This window comes from Rhodnius prolixus, unplaced genomic scaffold, assembly GCF_049639745.1.
Source record: "Rhodnius prolixus isolate KJV_2025 unplaced genomic scaffold, Rpr scaffold_12, whole genome shotgun sequence".
Lineage (NCBI taxonomy): Eukaryota > Metazoa > Arthropoda > Insecta > Hemiptera > Reduviidae > Rhodnius > Rhodnius prolixus.
In genome coordinates this window covers 1,112,178-1,135,136 of record NW_027411635.1, presented here as the reverse complement: position 1 = coordinate 1,135,136, position 22,959 = coordinate 1,112,178, and the positions used below count along the sequence as shown (strand labels likewise).

At 32.1% G+C, this 22,959-nt stretch overlaps 1 protein-coding gene across 2 annotated transcripts in view; it reads right to left on the bottom strand.

The window, feature by feature from the left end:
* Positions 1-22,231, bottom strand: part of Calx (sodium/calcium exchanger 3) — a 159,192-nt gene extending 136,961 nt beyond the window's left edge. Inside the window, exon 1 of one of the 2 annotated variants that reach the window (XM_074143544.1) lies at positions 21,413-22,231. In XM_074143544.1, coding sequence (XP_073999645.1) covers positions 21,413-21,663 — 251 coding nt within the window. In that variant the 5' untranslated portion in view covers positions 21,664-22,231. The remainder of the gene's footprint in view (positions 1-21,412) is intronic. The other variant, XM_074143541.1, reaches the window with a different exon arrangement.
* Between the last annotated feature and the right edge of the window lie 728 nt (positions 22,232-22,959).

The window sequence follows — 22,959 nt, the reverse complement described above, 5'->3', positions numbered from 1 at the left end:
TTTCATAATAAAATTTAAAAAGTGTAACATATAGTGTTAATAACATCACTCGAATAGATTAAGGTTTACGAATATTTTTAAATTAATTCAAATGCAAAACCTTAAATATCTCGATACATAGAAAAGTGGACTTATACCACTTTCAAAAATAACAGCTCAATTATTGTTGAATAATCCATTTATAATTAACTATGTGTAATTTGCGCTCTCGAATACTTTTGTAAGACGAATTGAAGATTCAAATTTTGTTTTAACTCTGTGATTCCAATTTGAACAGTAATCAACACTAAATTTGTCTTTTTCTGTTTTAATGTACTCTGAATAAAGGTGATAATAAAGATCAATCTGAAGAATAGTTTGGAATATATTAAAAATATTGTGCCTATTTATTATTAAAAAGTACTGCACATTTTATCATAATTTTAACCATACGAATAAACTGGCCATCATAAAGGGTCTTTGACATCTAATAAATTCTAAAAAATATTAATGAAAATTTAATGCAGTAAAATTACTTAAATGATATCAATTGTTACAATATGCTTTTTCGAATGTTTCTAAATGGCTGAATTTACGGGTGAAAGTATAAATGAAATGTTGGATACTTGCTGATTTGTTTATCTTTTGGCGTTTAATCAACCCTTATACTTTTTAAACTCTTAAGTTTTTGTTAAGGAGGTCAATTTATCAGCAGTTACCACATCCGCCGGAATAAGAGCTGTGAAAAAGTACGTTCTATTTTGGTACCGTTCTGACTCTGATATTGAAATTGGTGGAAGTTTAACTGCTACAGTCAAATTAATGGAAACTCCTTAACAAAATTTTAAAGTTTGGAAAAGTTAATTATAAGGGTTGATTAAACGACGAAAGGTACACAAATCAGCAAGGACCTAACAATTCATTTATACGTTAACCCGTAATTTCAGCAGTTAGAAACGTTCGAAAAAGCTTATCTGCATTTTATTCAAATTTTCTAAAAATTGATATCATTAAACTAATAGATAATTCTTTCAGTAATGATCATACTAAATTGAGATAACCTTTAAAAGTCTATCATATAAAGTTGGGCTTCCGTTTCACAAATGTTTTTTACGAATGAGCAAGTCTTTCAATATAACTTGTTATTGTGTAGGCGACGAACTTAAATTAATGCTGAAAAGAAATTTTAAAAGGACTTTTAAGAGAGGGCCTTTCAAACGTTGGGGCAAATTCCTCTCCGTACAGCGTTGAGATCGCCCAAAGGCCTATCTAAATGAAATTTCGAATCAATTTTCACCTCATTCATGAAATTAAGTAAACGCATATAGGTGGTTAAGTTGTTTGCAACAACAATTGCTAGAAACTCAATATTCTTTTTTTCTCATTTTTGGCTTCGTTTTTCTAAAGGCCTATTTGATCGGGTTGTTGCGAAAAATTGTTGCAACAGTTGCCACTTCCTCAAGTTTGTAAAGTAAATATGCGTATTTGTAAACGTCGTGATATATTTTTTTATAAATAAATAATAAAGAAGAATAGATATAATAAATAACAGATAGGCTTTTGGTCGCTATATTCAGAGAACTTTGTTATGAGTGAAACAGAAAATATAATACGGAGAACTGGTGCAGATTTCTGCATTTGACGTGAATCTTAGGTGTATAATATAACTAGTCAATCATATTTTGCTAAATCTGATAATATTTTCTTATAAATACAATCCTAAAGTAATTTCTATTAAATTCACGCTAAATAAATAATAAAGAAGAATAGATATAATAAATAACAGATATGTATGCTTTTGGTCGCTATATTCAGAGAACTTTGTTATGAGTGAAACAGAAAATATAATACGGAGAACTGGTGCAGATTTCTGCATTTGACGTGAATCTTAGGTGTATAATATAACTAGTCAATCATATTTTGCTAAATCTGATAATATTTTCTTATAAATACAATCCTAAAGTAATTTCTATTAAATTCACGCTAAATAAATAATAAAGAAGAATAGATATAATAAATAACAGATATGTATGCTTTTGGTCGCTATATTCAGAGAACTTTGTTATGAGTGAAACAGAAAATATAATACGGAGAACTGGTGCAGATTTCTGCATTTGACGTGAATCTTAGGTGTATAATATAACTAGTCAATCATATTTTGCTAAATCTGATAATATTTTCTTATAAATACAATCCTAAAGTAATTTCTATTAAATTCACGCTAAATAAATAATAAAGAAGAATAGATATAATAAATAACAGATATGTATGCTTTTGGTCGCTATATTCAGAGAACTTTGTTATGAGTGAAATAGAAAATATAATACGGAGAACTGGTGCAGATTTCTGCATTTGACGTGAATCTTAGGTGTATAATATAACTAGTCAATCATATTTTGCTAAATCTGATAATATTTTCTTATAAATACAATCCTAAAGTAATTTCTATTAAATTCACGCTAAATAAATAATAAAGAAGAATAGATATAATAAATAACAGATATGTATGCTTTTGGTCGCTATATTCAGAGAACTTTGTTATGAGTGAAACAGAAAATATAATACGGAGAACTGGTGCAGATTTCTGCATTTGACGTGAATCTTAGGTGTATAATATAACTAGTCAATCATATTTTGCTAAATCTGATAATATTTTCTTATAAATACAATCCTAAAGTAATTTCTATTAAATTCACGCTAAATAAATAATAAAGAAGAATAGATATAATAAATAACAGATATGTATGCTTTTGGTCGCTATATTCAGAGAACTTTGTTATGAGTGAAACAGAAAATATAATACGGAGAACTGGTGCAGATTTCTGCATTTGACGTGAATCTTAGGTGTATAATATAACTAGTCAATCATATTTTGCTAAATCTGATAATATTTTCTTATAAATACAATCCTAAAGTAATTTCTATTAAATTCACGCTAAATAAATAATAAAGAAGAATAGATATAATAAATAACAGATATGTATGCTTTTGGTCGCTATATTCAGAGAACTTTGTTATGAGTGAAACAGAAAATATAATACGGAGAACTGGTGCAGATTTCTGCATTTGACGTGAATCTTAGGTGTATAATATAACTAGTCAATCATATTTTGCTAAATCTGATAATATTTTCTTATAAATACAATCCTAAAGTAATTTCTATTAAATTCACGCTAAATAAATAATAAAGAAGAATAGATATAATAAATAACAGATATGTATGCTTTTGGTCGCTATATTCAGAGAACTTTGTTATGAGTGAAACAGAAAATATAATACGGAGAACTGGTGCAGATTTCTGCATTTGACGTGAATCTTAGGTGTATAATATAACTAGTCAATCATATTTTGCTAAATCTGATCATATTTTCTTATAAATACAATCCTAAAGTAATTTCTATTAAATTCACGCTAAATAAATAATAAAGAAGAATAGATATAATAAATAACAGATATGTATGCTTTTGGTCGCTATATTCAGAGAACTTTGTTATGAGTGAAATAGAAAATATAATACGGAGAACTGGTGCAGATTTCTGCATTTGACGTGAATCTTAGGTGTATAATATAACTAGTCAATCATATTTTGCTAAATCTGATAATATTTTCTTATAAATACAATCCTAAAGTAATTTCTATTAAATTCACGCTAAATAAATAATAAAGAAGAATAGATATAATAAATAACAGATATGTATGCTTTTGGTCGCTATATTCAGAGAACTTTGTTATGAGTGAAACAGAAAATATAATACGGAGAACTGGTGCAGATTTCTGCATTTGACGTGAATCTTAGGTGTATAATATAACTAGTCAATCATATTTTGCTAAATCTGATAATATTTTCTTATAAATACAATCCTAAAGTAATTTCTATTAAATTCACGCTAAATAAATAATAAAGAAGAATAGATATAATAAATAACAGATATGTATGCTTTTGGTCGCTATATTCAGAGAACTTTGTTATGAGTGAAACAGAAAATATAATACGGAGAACTGGTGCAGATTTCTGCATTTGACGTGAATCTTAGGTGTATAATATAACTAGTCAATCATATTTTGCTAAATCTGATAATATTTTCTTATAAATACAATCCTAAAGTAATTTCTATTAAATTCACGCTAAATAAATAATAAAGAAGAATAGATATAATAAATAACAGATATGTATGCTTTTGGTCGCTATATTCAGAGAACTTTGTTATGAGTGAAATAGAAAATATAATACGGAGAACTGGTGCAGATTTCTGCATTTGACGTGAATCTTAGGTGTATAATATAACTAGTCAATCATATTTTGCTAAATCTGATAATATTTTCTTATAAATACAATCCTAAAGTAATTTCTATTAAATTCACGCTAAATAAATAATAAAGAAGAATAGATATAATAAATAACAGATATGTATGCTTTTGGTCGCTATATTCAGAGAACTTTGTTATGAGTGAAACAGAAAATATAATACGGAGAACTGGTGCAGATTTCTGCATTTGACGTGAATCTTAGGTGTATAATATAACTAGTCAATCATATTTTGCTAAATCTGATAATATTTTCTTATAAATACAATCCTAAAGTAATTTCTATTAAATTCACGCTAAATAAATAATAAAGAAGAATAGATATAATAAATAACAGATATGTATGCTTTTGGTCGCTATATTCAGAGAACTTTGTTATGAGTGAAACAGAAAATATAATACGGAGAACTGGTGCAGATTTCTGCATTTGACGTGAATCTTAGGTGTATAATATAACTAGTCAATCATATTTTGCTAAATCTGATAATATTTTCTTATAAATACAATCCTAAAGTAATTTCTATTAAATTCACGCTAAATAAATAATAAAGAAGAATAGATATAATAAATAACAGATATGTATGCTTTTGGTCGCTATATTCAGAGAACTTTGTTATGAGTGAAACAGAAAATATAATACGGAGAACTGGTGCAGATTTCTGCATTTGACGTGAATCTTAGGTGTATAATATAACTAGTCAATCATATTTTGCTAAATCTGATCATATTTTCTTATAAATACAATCCTAAAGTAATTTCTATTAAATTCACACGGGGCTAAACTATAAGTGCATCTACCAACCAGGTATCATGGACTTAGCAAACATACTTTACAACAAATTTCTTTTTATAATCATTAAATTAACTCAAACATCAAGTCTAGGAATCGAATCCATAACTACAATCTCAGCTTTACAACCCATTCGGCTATGGTAGCGCCTGGATTATACATTTATATTATTTTTTTTTATAATTATCCATGCTTTGACGTGGTAATTTCCTATATAATAAATCTGTTGCAACCATCAAAAAATTTCTAACTTTTTGCGTACCTCTTGGTAATACAACATGCTAATTTGTACCACTTCGTAAAAATGATAGTATTTCGTGAAATTTGTTATTCCGAGTGTGTTATTTTACTATTATTATCTTTATTTGTATAGAGATACAATGTATTCTGTTACAAAGGAGTTCAAGTTCATGTTCACCTTTATAAACTTTGTAAAGTGTAAGATCTTAGTTTTAAAACATTTTTTAAATAATTAAAAGTTGCGTACATATTTTTCTCTTCAAAATTATTAATTAATTTACAAAGTTCGTCTTTAGGATTATTATATTTGTTTATATGGGAGTGGAATTCTAAAACTTTCATAGACTGGGCAGCTGATAAACAATTAATGTTTCCGGCTCGTTCTGATTACACATTAAACAATTGGGGTTTGATTGTATAAATTACATTATTGATTTTCAAATTTAATAACATAATGTTATTTACTTTATTTAAATCAGTTCAAGTGTTTTATTACAGGAATATTAGGTTTATGATGTAAGCATTCTAATGAGCAATTCTAATTCTAGAAGGGGTTTGAAATCCAATTATCATTTGTGTTTACGGGTTTTGGAAAATACTCCATGAAAGACAATTTTATTGCTGTTAAATGTGCTGTTATATTTTCTCATATATCTTGAGACAGACTAACCTTATTACTTGTACATATTTAACAACTTTAGTGTATAATATTATTAATTAAAATAATTTTTATGAATTATAGGAAAAAAAGTTTCTATATATTTATGATTTAATTGTTTTTTAAATTTTTTATGTCCAATAACTAGCAACTCACGTACCACAGATTAGGAAACGCCGTCTTAGGGTACGTTCACAACGGAGCTGTGAGCATAGATGATAGCGGAGATGATAGCAGTGATGCATCAGCGCTTATAGATTAACCTAGTACATTCTTATGTGAGCGTGCACAACGAAGCTTCGACTAGTGACTCATACTCGCTGATATAAACGAGCATAGATGATAGAATTGAATTTTTCATTTTTCTGCTAGCTGAACTCCAGTATCGGAGCTTCAAAATGGACGTCGAAAAATTATTTAGTGCTGTCTTTACTCATTATTTTTGGTTATTATTTTATTATTTACTTTTAAACAATATTTTGTTTTTTAAATCGTGCTTACATTTATTTTCATGTGTATTTATTTGTTTTGTTTTTTTCAATAAAATCATTACTTACCTAAGAGTAATCACTAGTTTTTCTTCTATGGTTATAGGATTTCCATGACAATTTTTCCAAAGTTTTCTTAATTTTGACCTTATTTTTTCTAAAATATAGTCGAATGTGGGTGGACCCATCCTCACATATTCAAAAAAACGATCCGGATAATTTCTAAGTTCCTTATATAAATAGTGAAATTCGCCCAAAGTACTTCGTTTTTTATTTATGGGATGTACATGATATTTTCTAAAGCGTTTTTTCTTTAAAATATACCTTTTTGTTGCTGCTGAAAATAAAAACTCTTCTTCACTACTCGACATGTTGCATGTATCACAGCTCCGTTGTGCACACTAATCAGCGATTATATTTTACTCTATCAGTTATCATCTCTGCTATCATCTATACTCACAGCTCCGTTGTAAACGTACCCTTAGGTGATACTATACTTATTTGATTTATTTAATTTTCAATATCAAGTTATAAATCAATCCGGGAAAAACAAAGGAACAGAAATTTGAGAAAACTTTGGTTTACTATTCAAATACTGTTCATTGTTCATTGTTTTTAATTCAGTAGGAAGAAAAAAATAATGCCAGTTTCAGTCATGAATTTTTTTATTTTGCTGACGGTTATATTCAGGGTTTATTATAATATTTTTACATTATCATAAAATTCCTTTATATTCTGCCCTGTCTCCTTATGTACTCTCACTTCATCATATTTGAAGTAATAAAATGTTTAGGAACAGCCAAGTCAGAAAAGACAACAACCTTTACTGTTAACATGTAATTATGTCTGAAATTGGCAATAATCTCTCTTCTCTTTGCATAATTTAGGCCATTGATTTTCAAAGATCTAAAGTTAAACCTTCCACAAACATTTAGTTAAGAAAAAAACTGTTTTTTTAGATGAAGTCTGCCATTTTCACATGATGGTATTGTAATAATATGGTAGCACATCGGAGAAAGTAGTATAGCGTATTTGAGGAGTTAGCTTTGACCCATGAGCAGTTTGAGAATTGCGAGTTGTAAAAAAAAGGAAGATATAAAACCGCATTAAAGTGGGCCAACAGTGTTGTGGAAGCCGACTGCTAGATAATCGATGCGGTGTAGATATATGGGCGCCAAGTCGACCCGAGGACAAAAAATTCGTCATTGGAGTTCAGACAATTCTGTCACATCAATAAGAAAATCAAAGGTATAGAAATGCCTGTTTGTCTGGTAACCTAATGTAATTTGTGAACTAAGGGGATTCTATTTTAAAGTAAGTTTCGCTTACTATCAATAAAAGGAAGGGTAGTGATTATGCCAAATTTTATTAATTTGAGTTTTACAAGGGAAATAGTCTTCTAAATACGAAAAAAATTCAGATGCGGACACTCACACGAATTTCTTTCACTGAAATAAGAACAATTTACTTGACAACGTTCTTTTTAAGTACAATTTACTTGACAACGTTCTTTTTAAGTTCAATTTACTTGACAACGTTCTTTTTAAGTTCAATTTACTTGACAACGTTCTTTTTAAGTACAATTTACTTGACAACGTTCTTTTTAAGTTCAATTTACTTGACAACGTTCTTTTTAAGTACAATTTACTTGACAACGTTCTTTTTAAGTTCAATTTACTTGACAACGTTCTTTTTAAGTTCAATTTACTTGACAACGTTCTTTTTAAGTACAATTTACTTGACAACGTTCTTTTTAAGTTCAATTTACTTGACAACGTTCTTTTTAAGTACAATTTACTTGACAACGTTCTTTTTAAGTTCAATTTACTTGACAACGTTCTTTTTAAGTTCAATTTACTTGACAACGTTCTTTTTAAGTACAATTTACTTGACAACGTTCTTTTTAAGTTCAATTTACTTGACAACGTTCTTTTTAAGTACAATTTACTTGACAACGTTCTTTTTAAGTTCAATTTACTTACACAGGAAGTGTAAGCGTTCTGCTAGTCGCAATCGGTCTAATTTTACACTCTCTTAGCGCCGAGTCTCTTACAATAATAATTATTCCATAAAATATTACTAGCTGAATCACATCCAATACACTATAGATGAGAAGGGCCACCTTTCAAAATTATGAATCAAAGTTATAACTCAAAATTATTGACCGAAAATTCCAAATTATTGATAAAAATATTGATGCCGAAGAAACACCCCCCACCGTTGTGACAGATATCGACAAATCAGGAACGGAAACTTACTCGATCTCTACAAATGACGTCAAATTTTCTTTTACACTTACGAGTTTTTATTTGATTTAACATTTCAATGAGAGAACTGTAAGCAGCCACAGATACGGCCCGAACTTCTTTAATTTGATATTAAATACAAATAATACCTGTTTCTGCCAAACACATATAGAGGGTGTTCATTTTAAGACGGCTCAAATGCATTTCATGCTTAAACGGTTGATCTGAGCAAAAAATCGTAGAGTTAAAATTTGTTGCCCGTCACCTCTAGTTTCAGAATATGTGATTTGATTTTAAATTGCTGCCCGTATACGCGGCTGATGCGCGACCAAAAGTGAGGGTTCACAGTTGACCCCCATTTTCATATACACAGTTTTAAAGAGTATAAAAAGTTATGAAAGAATCCGGAAACGGCAATTCGATATCTACAAAATTAAAGGTGCTAGGCCATTTAAAAATCTGACATTTATTAATCATATTTCAATTTGTTCACTTGTTATCAAAGAGAAAGAAGAGCACGCGATAGGTCATTTTAATGTATTTTTTAATCCTCTTTCTACTGAAAATATTGCCAGCTAGTATTTTTCTTAATATCGGGAAATAAGTAGTTTTCCGAGTGATTTTTCTAAGAAAAATCAAATGTTAAGAGCTTTAGATGTTCTCAAGCATCAAGAAGGTTTAATAATTATTTAGTAATTTTGGGAGAGTTGCGTTTAATTACCAAAAAAAAATTGGAAACCTCCTGCCACATATTTAAGTGATCAATATCTTTCATGTAAAGGATCAAACTTATTCCTTAATTTATCAAATAATGCACTTTACTCAACTTGTGAAGCATGTACTGTGCCTTCAAAGGTGCCTCCTTCTGGCTCGCAAGCCAGGTTAGCCAGGAGGTTATCAACTGCTCTCTGTATCTGAGGAGGCGAGCAGGAATCTAAAATCAAGTCACATATTCTGAAACTAGAGATGACAGGCAACAAATTTTTCCTCTACCATTTTTTGCTCAGATTAACCGTTTAAGCATGAAATGCATTTGAGCCGTCTTAAAATGAACACCCTGTACTATAATACTGTCAGTATGGTTACTATACTCGTATGTTACTAAGCTCAGATATCGGGCTGTACTTGGCATAGTCACATTCTTCTTTTTAAATTTCTTTATTTTAAGAAAAACATATAACCTTACACGTAATGTACCTGATTTCGTGCTTTATCTAGATACTGGTTTCGTATCATTGCTGGCGAATCGAAACCCAAATATTTGGTTGAATGCGATAATTAAAAGAAAACAGTTTTATATAATGATTAGGTAAAACTTCGTGGTAATTATAATATTACATTCACTGATATCACGAACTTCAACATAAATATAATTACAATTCTAGAAAATATTAAAAATGGCCTACTCGATAGATAAAAGAGCTTGGTCCTAAACAGTCACCTCCATACTCTGTATAAATCTCAACCCAGTTCAGTAAATTATAACTTAGACCCTCACGCTATTAGCTGGGAAATTAAAGTTACGGGTGAATCACTGTATCTTAATAAATACACATTTCGTAATGAAATCAAGTTGTATTTTGATGTGTGATTTAGATAACAGAGAAGAGTCTTATAGAGTCTTCCATTTTATAATTTCTTTAATTTTTTCCTGTTAGTTAGTTGCTGTTGATATAATGTTTGACTTGCTAATGTTAAAGTCAGTTGTATTTCGCTTTGTTTAATTTTTCAGTATTAGTTCAAAATAGAGACAACTTCATTTTATTTATTTTCTTTTTGTTAATTTCTCCTATGATGAAGAATGAAGTTAGATGACAACTTCTCAGATGATCTATGGAGCATGAGTACTTGTCAACCACGTAAAAATAAACAAATTATTATTATTATTGTATTACTTACTAGACTTCAATTCTATTTATATTCGCCACAATAAAATTAAACTCATTTCAATAGATTCCCTATATCGCTGCTGCCCTAAGTAGCGTAGATATTAATGTGACTCTCCGTGCCCCAACGTTTCCATAACTTCCAGAACTGTGTTTTTGCGACACGAAGATATAGCAAGGTAGATTAGATTAGATTAAATTTGGGTGGCCTCAAGGCCTGCGCCACCGCGACCCCTATGGATCTATTGTGGCTCCCCGACTTTAGAGCTCACCCTCCAGACCCGTCCGTTTAATCAGACTCTTAATTCTGGAGAGTGGCTCCTGGGTAAAGCTCTCAGGCCTTGGTTTTTCCTCCCCGAGAAGTAACATCCTTAGCCATACGAGCCCCTCACACTGACACAACACGTGTAGTGCCGTTTCTTCCTCTTCCTGACAGAACCTACAAAGGCTATCGTCTGCCAGGCCCATGCGATGCATGTGCTTTCTGAGCCTGCAGTGGCCCGTTAATAGGCCTACAATTATCCTTATAGCCCCACGGCCTTGACGGATTAATTCTGCGGTCAGCCTCGGCGAGTAGCCTCTGATGAACTCCTTCGCCTGTCGCAGCCCAGTGGTAGCAAGCCACCACTCCTGAGCCTTACTCTGCACCCATGCATTGATGGCCGCAGACTTAACACATTTCGAAACCCCAAAGCAGGGCTCCGGGCCAACGAAGTGTCCCGCAGAGCCTTCCCGGGCCAATAAATCTGCCACTTCGTTCCCCTTGTGTCCTGAATGTCCAGGTACCCAAACTAGAAAGACCATATTCTGGTCACTAATTTCCTTCAGGGCACCCAGACAGTCCCAAACCAGCCTTGAATTGACCTGGTAGGAACTAATTGCCCGTAGAGCAGCCTGACTATCCGAGAAAATTACGACCTTAGAGTTAATAATTCTTCGCCCTTTAATCTCGGTAGCACAGAACCTGATTGCAGCTAGCTCAGCCTGAAAAACTGTAGCTAGTTTTCCTAGGCTAACCGAAAAGCTACATTTCGGTTTCGCCCCGTACACTCCCGCTCCTACTCCCTCCTCCAACTTGGAGCCATCTGTGTACCACATTGAATCTCCCACAACTGGGGGTCCACTTTTCCAAGCCTCCCGGTCCCCAATACAGACTTTGAAAGGCTTGTAGAAGTTATATTTGGGAGTCATAAAGTCCGAGGGCAGGCCCAGAATTGGGTCGGCCTCCAGCTCCTCATATAACTCTTGATACGCTCCTCCATACCTAACGGTAATGGGGGCTTGTCCTGTCATAAGCCTAATGACAACGGCCTTTGCAACGCCTTGAATATATATGTGCAATGGGGGCAAATTTAATAAAACCTCCAAGGCCGCAGTAGGGGAAGTCCTCATGGCCCCAGTGACACTCAGGCAAGCCAGCCTTTGAATACCACTGAGTGTTCGGATTCCCCCCCCTGCAAGGTTTTCGCCCACCACGCCACCGCCCCATGTGACACCATGGGTCTAACCACACTTTTATAGATCCAGAGCGTCATCCTAGGGCTTAATCCCCAACTTTTCCCACACAGCCTTTTGCAGCATCCTAAGGAAACCTTAGCCTTGTGGGAAATCATATTTATGTGTGAATTCCATATAGCAAGGTAAGAGATAAGAGGTTGCAAGTCCGCCAAGCCTACTAAGTTTGTGTCGTTTGATGAACAGGCTTCAGAAGCGTTCGCAAGACATGATCTGGACGATTCTCTGGATGATCCAGAATAGCACATCCAGCCGCTGTTACAGAAGTCGTTGCATATCCTAGTCTCTAGGTACTTCTATGGCTAGTGGATATACTAACTTAGGGTCAGCATGCGACACATAAATCCATCCCACTGGCCTTTGCTAGACAATCCAAATGGTATACCACCACGCAATACATCCAGTAAACTGGCCATGAGTCACGATTAAGACCATCCTGCGTGCCCATGCCTACTTAATCTGGCGTTATGCTTTTTTTTTTTTTTTTTGCAGGGCAAAAAATCTCCAGTCAATTCTAGATCAATGAATTGAAACTCTAAACTCCCGAGACTTAACATATTTTCATTTTCCTACGTCTGATTTGAAGAATTTGATTATCTTTTATTTACCTTAATGCTATTAGTTTCAGTATATGTCTTCACAAAACTTTTAATTTAGAATTTAAATCTAAGTAACTTAATATATTCAAACAACAAAGTTTGAAAAGTCCACACTATATTTCAAGTAATCACAAAAGCCACACATGATAATAATAATTATTATTATTAATTTGTTATAATTATGATAAAATGTATATCATATCTTCGTTATTAAATAGGTACTCTATTTAACTCTATTCCAAATTATTCTTCTTATTTATTTTTAATATGCCTTTTATTCTGGGTAGTCACATAAATACACGTTAAAGTTAGAGTCGGCTACTGTTTAAATTTGAATCACGGATTTAAAAGAATATTTCAGTCTTGAATTCGTCTTACCGAAATATTCGTGAGCACAAATAACACAAGTAGATTATTAAACAATAATTATTCATTTCTCAACTGTAATTTAATTTAGTCCCCCTAATTTTACTTATAGTAAAATACTGGAATAATCAGCTGTCCTAAATATATGCATATCTTATTTATTTTATATTACATATATATAACATTGTGGGAAGAACATCTAGATTGAGATTGTAATTGAAGAAAGCTATATTATTTGCGATAAAGCCAGATAATTATTACCTATTATTATAAACGTTTGACTACTTCATAAAATAACAATTACTTTAATCGAAGAATGAACTTAAACCGACGATTTTTATTTAAAAATAAAATAAATAAATAAAATAAACAAAATCATTGATGTATGTTGGTGTAAGCATTTTTTAAAAAAGTGTTTGAATTTTTTTAGCCTCATAATTTTTTTATAACGTTTCTTTTTAACCTGTAATTAATAGTTTGATTATTATAGATTAATAGATATTAAAGTCAATCTACAGTGCTCCTTGAACAAATATTTTGTAGATGAAAATGGCCAGCATAAGGGTCTGTGACATTAATAAATTCTAAAAAATGTGAAGGAAAAGTTAATGCAGCAAAATTACTTAAACTATATCAACTAAGTATTAATGAAATGTTGGGTACTTGCTGATTTGTGTACCTTTTGCCGTTTAATCAACCCTTATACTTAACATTTTAAACTGTAAGTTTTTGTTAAGGAGTTATTAATAATAATTATGATAGTCCTGTGGATATTCGAACGATTTTAATCTGACCTAAATGTAGCAATCAAATCTGAGTAAAATGTAACATCTGAGAAAGTAGTTTACCATTTTAAATATAAATGGTCTTTTAGATGAAGAACTAACATCATTCTAAGCCAGTTTCCATACTTCGCGGGGCTTTGTGCTAAAAGAAAAAACGAGTTCCCTGAAAGCTGGTAACTTATATGGTAATTATACGCGGAAAATTATATTTTTACTTTAACACAATATAATTATTTCTCATTTCGCGATCTCTTTTCTGTACTTACCAGATGGTCATATAAAATTGTGTTTAATGTGAAACGCAGTTTAGAATTTAGTGCTAAGGGAGATGTGTATTATATTATTTTAGAAAATTTGTAAAATTCTGAATATAAACAATGGCCGCCGTATGCAATCAAAAAGGCATCAAATCAAGAAGTAGGTAGCATCCATAAAATGAATAACAAATTTCCAAGACCAGTCACTACCGTTTTTCTATTTGTTGCATGCAAGGATCAAATAATTCACATAGGCATATAGATCCTGATGAACACACTGGGATCTATTTGAATTCCAATCCGTGATGGTTGTAGGGTAAGAAATTTTTTTTTTGTTAAGCCCGACCCTTAAAATAATAGTGTAGATATTTCTATTCTTACAACATTCCCAAATAATGACTTTACGCAGCTTGTGCAGCATGTACTGTGCCTTCAAAGGTGCCTCCTCAGTTACAGAGAGCAGTTGATAATCTCCAGGCTAACCTGGCTTGCGAGCCATAGAAGGCACCTTTGAAGGCACAGTACATGCTTCACAAGTTGAGTAAAGTGCATTATTTGATAAATTAAGGAATAAGTTTGATCCTTTACATGAAAGATATTGTTCACTTAAATATGTGACAGGAGGTTTCCAATTTTTTTTGGTAATTAAACGCAACTCTCCCAAAATTACCAAATAATTATTAAACCTTCTTGTTTGTAACAGAATTAAAATTATTTTTTAGCCATTTTGTGTATGCTTGAGAACATCTAAAGCTCTTAACATTTGTTTTTTCCAATCACTCGGAAAACTACTTATTTCCCGATATTAAGAAAAATACTAGCTTTACTGCCTTGGCAATATTTTCAGTAGAAAGGGGATGAAAAAATACATTAAAATGACCTATCGCGTGCTCTTCTTTCTACTTGATAACCAAGTTAAAAAATTGAAATATGATTAATAAATATCAGATTTTGAAATGGCCTAGCACCTTTAATTTTGAAAATATCGAATTGCGGTTTCCGGTTTCTTTTATAACTTTTTATACTCTTTAAAAGTGTGTATATGAAAACATAAGTGAACCCTCACTTTTGGTCGCGCATCAGCCGCGTATGCGGGCAGGAATCTAGAATCAAGTCACATATTCTGAAACTAGAGTTGACGGGCAACAAATTTTTCCTCTACCATTTTTTGCTCAGATCAACCGTTTAAGCATGAAATGCATTTGAGCCGTCTTAAAATGAACACCCTGTATATATTTTTGAGCGTTGAATACTGAGACGACACCACTTTATGCTGAATTCATGTCCCAGCCGGTGTATTTGTAAATGGAACAATCGATCCTGTAGCAGTTTTTGGATCCAGCCCGTTCATCTTTTGGAAAAATAAAATAAAATACCGTTGTGAACCAGTTTTCCAGCCCGAATAAGAAACGCGCTTTATTCACTGAAATAGGAAGGTTGGGACCCCGGGCTGGTAAAGCTTGGAATGAATGTAACTGCTATTACTTTCGGTAAGAATTTCTGTGTCAAAATGGTGCATACAAAGAACATCTGTACGATTTTAGGAGAAATAATGACCCTTCAGTCATACATTTCAATGATTTATTTTAATACAAAATTTGTCAACAATGATACGGGATGCTAACCACAAATTTACGAACCTCTATTAAAAAGCCGTTTGTAGGTATAGAGATCAAAGCTTCAAAACATTGAGCGCTTTAAGTTGAATATTTTTCAGCTTTCAACCAATATGTATTTGCCACAACTCCACTGGAGGAAAACATTTTTCATTTTAGATAGGATTGTTTGAACAACATTAATGATATTTTTATGTTCGGCTCCGTTTTTGGCTAGTTTAAGTGGTTCGACTCAGTAAACGATTTCGTAGAAGAGGAAATTATGGCTAACATTAAGAATTTTTAAAAAAGAGAAACCCCCGGGTAGCGATGGCATTACTAATGAAATCATAAAGTTAACTGCACCTTATCTTCTTAAATCGTTAACCTTATTGTTTAATAAAATTCTGTCTTCTGAAAAAATATCGTAGCAGTGGAATGAAATTAATATTATACTTATTCATAAAAAAAGGAAGTACTCAAGTTTTGAACAACTATCGCCCAATCAGCCTAATTTCGAACTTTTGCAATCTTTTTATAATGAATTTAAAAGAGAGAATAATAATGGTATTAAACGATAACCAACCTGGAGAACAAGTGGGGTTCCGCTCTGTAGTTCCACTCAACTATAGACCATCTGCAGGTGATAAATCAAGTAGTTGAAAAAGCTAAGGAATATAATATCCCTATGTATATCGCTTTAATTGACTTTGAAAAAGCGTTTGATAGTGTTCGGCACGATGTTCTTTATCGAACCTTGCTTGATCAAGTTGTACATCCAAAATGGGTTAGAATTCTCTACAATATGTATAAAGATTTAGTAGCACGTATTGTGATGGATAGATCTGGTCCTACTTTTAGATTGGCTAGAGGAGTTAGACAAGGAGACCCATTATCCCCCAACATATTCAATGCCGTCCTAGAGCAAGTTTTTAGAGGTCTAAACTGGGAAGAGGTTGGTATTAATATTAATGGAGGCAAGTTGAACCATTTGAGGTTTGCAGATGATGTTTATCTTTTCGCTTCCTCAGTGGATGAATTATCTCTTATGATAAAGCAAACTTCTTGATCAAACAGGTAAAGCGAGCTTGAAGATAAATGCAAAAAAAAAACAAAGTTGATATCAAACGGGCCAGAAAAATGTATTACTATAAATGTAGAGAAAGTAGATTGGGTAGAAAGTACAGTTTACTTGGGACAACTGATCTCTTTTAGGAATAAAACTACAGAGGAAATTAACAGGAGGATTTCTATCAGTTGGAGTAAGTATTGGTCCTTGAAGCACTGCCTTCTGTACGGGTCGCAGACTTGGTCTATGACTAAAAGAAATGAACAACAGCTGAGAAGCACGCAGCGAGCTATGGAAAGAAGTGTTCTAAATATTAAAAAAAAAAAAAGATAAAGTAAGGAACGCAAAGATTCAGAGCAGAGCTGGCTTTCTACAAGCAGAGCAAACGGCAAAAAAGTTCAAGTGGAGGTGGGCAGGGCACGTATCTCGAGCTAGAAACACCTGGACAAACAGTGTTACTGAATGGTGCCATTGGATGGATGAGAAGAGGAATAGTGGTAGGTAGTTCTTAAGATGGAAAGACGAGATTCAGAAATTCGTTGGATCTATCTGGAGTTCCAGGGCTAGAGACAAAGAGTTATGGAGAGAATTGGGAGAGGCCTTTGCCCAGAAATGAGGGATTTCCCACAGAAAAATTATTTGGGCTCTTTTAATCCAAAAAGTTTCATTAAATGAATTTGAATTGGAAAGTTTCACTTTTTCCAGTGTATAAATATTGTATTTTGCAGGAATTTTTCTCATTTTTGAAAAGTCCCATTCCCTTCCACAAAAAAACGATGATTTATTTGTTAAGAAAGCTTTGAAATGCGAGAAACCCTTGTTTTTGCCTTATTTTGCTCAAAAATGTCTTTTTTATTGATTTTGAATGTCGAAATTTCATTTTTATCATTTATAAAATACATCAATCTGTCGGAAATTCCCTCAGCTTCAAAATGAATGCATTGGTTTTGCAAAAAAACTGTATTGTTTTTCCATTTATTAGGCTTAAGAATGCAAAAAAAGCCGTTTTTTGACCTGAAAAATTAAAAAAAAAAAAATCCGCAACGTAAACCGAAAAAATAGTAAAAGGAAAAATGTTATTTTTTGTAATTTTTTTTGGAATAAAGGCTTTATTTATTTATTACTCAGTAAATTGAGTACATTCACATTTTGTCGATGAAAGAGCGTCTTTCTTGACTGGTTCTATTCGCAAAAGATACCCTCTTAACGTCACTGTTTTACAGTAAAATATCTGTAGATCAGTAAGAGACCTTTTTGCTAATTTTATTGCCTTACAGAGAGAATCAAAAATATGTACACCATCCAGAAAATGAGAACCTAGTTCCTACACCAGTTATTGTATAAAGTGACTTTTAAAAATGAAGAAAACATGTTCAGGTAGCGGAGAAAAGATATTACAGAAGAAATGAACTGAATGAGGATGTAAGGAGAAGAGGGAGATTGGGATGGGATTACGTAAGCTCAGTGCGTCAGCTAATGAAGCCTCTCCTCGGCAAGGGAGAAAGCCTAGTCTTATATAATTAAATTTTCATCGAAATTAGAATTTTCACTAAAAATATAGTTGATATCGATACATGTTTTACTGTAATGGAACAATTATCGAGAAAAATATGTGCACTAAAGTGACACTGCCGATTTAGATTTACCCCAAATTTGGAAGTCTGGTTACCTATTTAATTATTATTAATACTTAAAAGGCGAAAAGGTGATTATATGACTATGATATATCCACATATCCACTAAATAGCTATATCAGAGTGTCCTTAAACTAATTTTTACGAAAAAACAAAAGTCAAATAAAAGCAAAAACTCTTTTAAGGTAAGTGGTAGTTTCGGGGATAGTTTTGATCACCCCCCCCCCCAAAAAAACGAGTGGTTTTTGAAAGTAATTTTAACTTTAACTGAAGCATTCTAAATTGTTAATATTTAATAAAATAGAAATAAAAATACATTTAGCGATAATACAATACTTCATTTTATTAGATGTTACACTTAACCAGTCATCCAGTCCGATTTCAATAATAATCGTTTAAATATATTTGTTAATAATTCGATTAAATTGCAAGAGACCAATTTAACGGCTTCAAAACCTGGTGTCATCTCTCTTCTTGGAGCTTAAGAACGATATGAAAAGTGCACAATGAAAAAAAATTTATTTAAACAAATTAAAAAAAAAAATACAAAGATTTATCAATTCCTTTATCTGTTCTATTTATCGTATACGTTTATTATACAACTCTAAACCAGAACAATAGTCGCATACTCTATCACAGAGGTCGCCAAATTAGTCTATACAGGGTGTTCAGCATAAGACTACGGTAACTTCGGGAGGCGATTCTGGGCATCATTTGCAACAAAAAATTCCATATAAACTATGGCTCGATTCGGCTCCGTTTTATAGATATTTTTAATTTTATGTTTTTTCAAGGTGTTACTACTTTTTAGCAAAAAGATGTCTATATTTCTCAAACTATTAAAGCTACAGCTATTTTAATAAGCTCATTAGAAAGAAGGTTAAATTTCCTTTTAAATAAGCTAATTTGTATTCCAAAATAATAATATTAAGTATTTTACTTTGTGGCCCAAACATAAGAAATAGCAATTTTCTAATTTTTTCCAAAAACTTTTGACTTCATTTTTCTCAAAAACATTTTATATGAAAAAACCGTGCACTATTCAGGAAAAACATCTACATACGATCACCTTTCGAACGGTACACAATAATTGGGGTTATGTTAAAAATTGATGCAGAAATCTGTGATTAATTGCAAAAAGTAGGCCTCAAAACAGCGTCGGCATTATGAAAGGAACTTACTTATCGCTCTAATCTCCAAGTTAAAAACTGATATGTTTTATCTTAATACGGCTTATAAAAACAAATAAATACAAGAAGAAGAAAAGATAGTTTAAAATCTCACTATCGTTACCCTTGGTGGCACCTAAAAACAGTTTCGAATTTTAAATTTCTGCTAGTTATAATGGATACAAAGACGCACCAAAATTGTTCCCCTCTGATTGTAATTAGTTAATTTTTTTTTTAAAAAACGCCATTATTAAGGCCTTCCGAGAAAATAACTTGGAATTAAATGTTCAATGAAGACGCACTTCTAGTCTACCAATCTTGTTCAAATTTAGTAAATCTGTTACAATTCAATTTTTTTTATTAATATTATTAAGGTGTTTGAATCGTACAAAAGGGCTGAAATAACACCAAAATCATACAGAGCAGTGCCATCAACAATATTACAGTTAACCTCCTTGCTTATCCTATAATGTACTTTTCTTAAAGATGTGTTATCATTATTATTGATAGACCTACATGAGTAGTGGATATATGAAATTTAAAATATATCACGGTTCGCCTAGAACGATTTTAATTGAAAAGTTCACCAACATGAAAAATTTTTCTTTCTCCTTATTATTTGGGTCAAACCAAATCAGTTTACGTTGCGGATTTTTTTTTTTTTTTTAATTTTTCAGGTCAAAAAACGGCTTTTTTTGCATTCTTAAGCCTAATAAATGGAAAAACAATACAGTTTTTTTTGCAAAACCAATGCATTCATTTTGAAGCTGAGGGAATTTCCGACAGATTGATGTATTTTATAAATGATAAAAATGAAATTTTGACATTCAAAATCAATAAAAAAGACATTTTTGAGCAAAATAAGGCAAAAACAAGGGTTTCTCGCATTTCAAAGCTTACTTAACAAATAAATCATCGTCTTTTTGTGGAAGGGAATGGGACTTTTCAAAAATGAGAAAAATTCCTGCAAAATACAATATTTATACACTGGGAAAAGGGAAATTTTCCAAGTCAAATTCATTTAATGAAACTTTTTGGATTAAAAGAGCCCAAATAATTTTTCTGTCGGAAATTCTCTCAGCTTCAAAATGCATGCATTGGTTTTGCAAAAAACTGTATTGTTTTTCCATTCATTAGGTTTAACAATGCAAAAAAAGACGTTTTTCCCGTTTTTTGACCTGAAAAATTAAAAAAAAAAAAAAAAAAAAAAATCCGCAACGTAAACCGATTTGGTTTGACCCAAATAATAAGGAGAAAGAAAAATTTTTTCATGTTGGTGAACTTTTCAATTAAAATCGTTCTAGGCGAACCGTGATATACGATTTAGTTCAGTGGCTAATTCCATTTTATTCAATTCTGAAAAAAAAAGCTATAATGTTGGCGTAAAAACTAAATACCAAATTACTGCGATTTCCCACTTTTGATTTAGCCTATAAGGGCATATAATTTTGCACATGCAGATTTTTTTAAAACTATTAAAATTTCAAAATTCAAATCTAACACTAAAACAATATTTTTCCGATGAAAACCTTGAAAGAATGTAAAAATGCTCTCAGTAAATACGCGTTTCCGGTCAAAATAAGTTTTTTGTTTTTTTTTTAAATCAAATTCCGAATTTATTTTTTTAAAAAAGTGACATTTAGCTTCCAGTGCGCGTTTTTGAGTTATTCTGATTTCAATACAGACTATAGAGAGTACAAAACCTTGCGAGACTGTTATACAGAGCGCCATTTTCAAAATAAGAGTTTGAAAATCGAAAAACAAAATATATTGTAATATTGAGTTAACTTTTATTTTATGTTAATTTTTTTTTTTTTTTATTAATACTTACCTATCAGAAATGATGGACACTCCGAGAAATAAGTATAACAGTGCTATGAAGTAGACAAAACCTCGAAATGTGCGATCCCATGAAGTGAGGTTGTGTTGTGGCTTCCAAGCGGGCACTATCAGGCCATCCGCACACACGTGGTACGAACTGGACGAAGTGTCATTCGATGATACTTCATCTGACAACGTCGGTGTCAATTGGTAACCAGTTATAATAAATACTATTAGGTATAATAGATTGTGTATCCGCATGATCTCTTTTGAAAAGCAAAAATGTAACAGACGACTAGTTGAACTTGTAGCGGTCAAAAATCAAAAAAAAATATAAGGGATTATCTAACTCTTTTTTTTTAAAAAAAAAATGAACACTATAAAAAAAAAGTCGCGATACCGAACTTTTTAAATGTTGCTCGGTGTTTAGCGACAAATCTTTAACTAATATTAAATGAACACCATCTTAAAAAATGTAGAACGCCGACAGAATTGGAGAAACATTTGGACAAAATGAATTAACCACTCAAAAAAAAAAACAAAAAAAAGTCAAAAAGTTAAACCTAAAATAGCCTTAATTTTTACAAATTCCATAAATTAAGTCAATCCGTAAAATACTATATAGAAAAAAAAAAAAAAAATTAAAATTCACGGCCGGCCAAATTCCAATTGTAAATTGTTTATTTGAAAATATGAGAGGCGCCCCCTCCGAAGAAATGAAAATTTACTGGAAGGAAAACCAAAAGAAATAATCACTGGCACACAGGAAAATAAAAAAACGAATGAAGTGAGAGTCAGAGAGGGACTGGCCGCCTGACCACGCACCGGCCTGGGGCCGAGCCGCGCCGGACCTTGCCGAGCTATATCTGGCCAGCCCGCCGTGCTCAGCTCTGTATACCAGCGATTTTGTGTGTTAAGTGTGTTATGCTTCTATGTCAATACATATAGATACAACAAATATTCATAAATATGTACGTTACTTAATTGTTCACAAAGCAAGTACAAATGATTACTAAATATGTTTGTTCCAAGCGAACGATCACAGGTCATTTGACGATCCTCTCCAGACTGGAGTAAACACATGCATGTGTCCCCATAAACCGTTGATGGTTTGTCAAAAAGTAGAAGAAACGGCGCTACCATGTATACTCAATACACTCAGTACGCTATCAATGTGAAAGTCAAGCCTAGAGTTCGGCACCAAATTCCTGTCTTAAAGCTTTATACTAGCAGTCCTCTGTTCTGGCAAATCAGACAGGGCAGGTACAGCATCATATCCGCTGGGTTGCGGTGGCCTAGGCAAACTGGCCTACTTCAGAACTGAATGTAAACTTCAGTTTTTAGATTAGGGAATAATATTTAAAATGCAGACAGATGGATTCATTAATATATACAAATGTAATGGAATTAAGCCGTTTAATTGGTGGTAGTTTTGTTTTTTATAACTAAATTTTTTAAAATATGATTGGAAAAGTTTATTTCACAAATTTTTAAAAGAATAACCCCCCTACAACTCCAGGGTGTTTCTATGCGTGCGACAATAAACGTTTTTAGAAA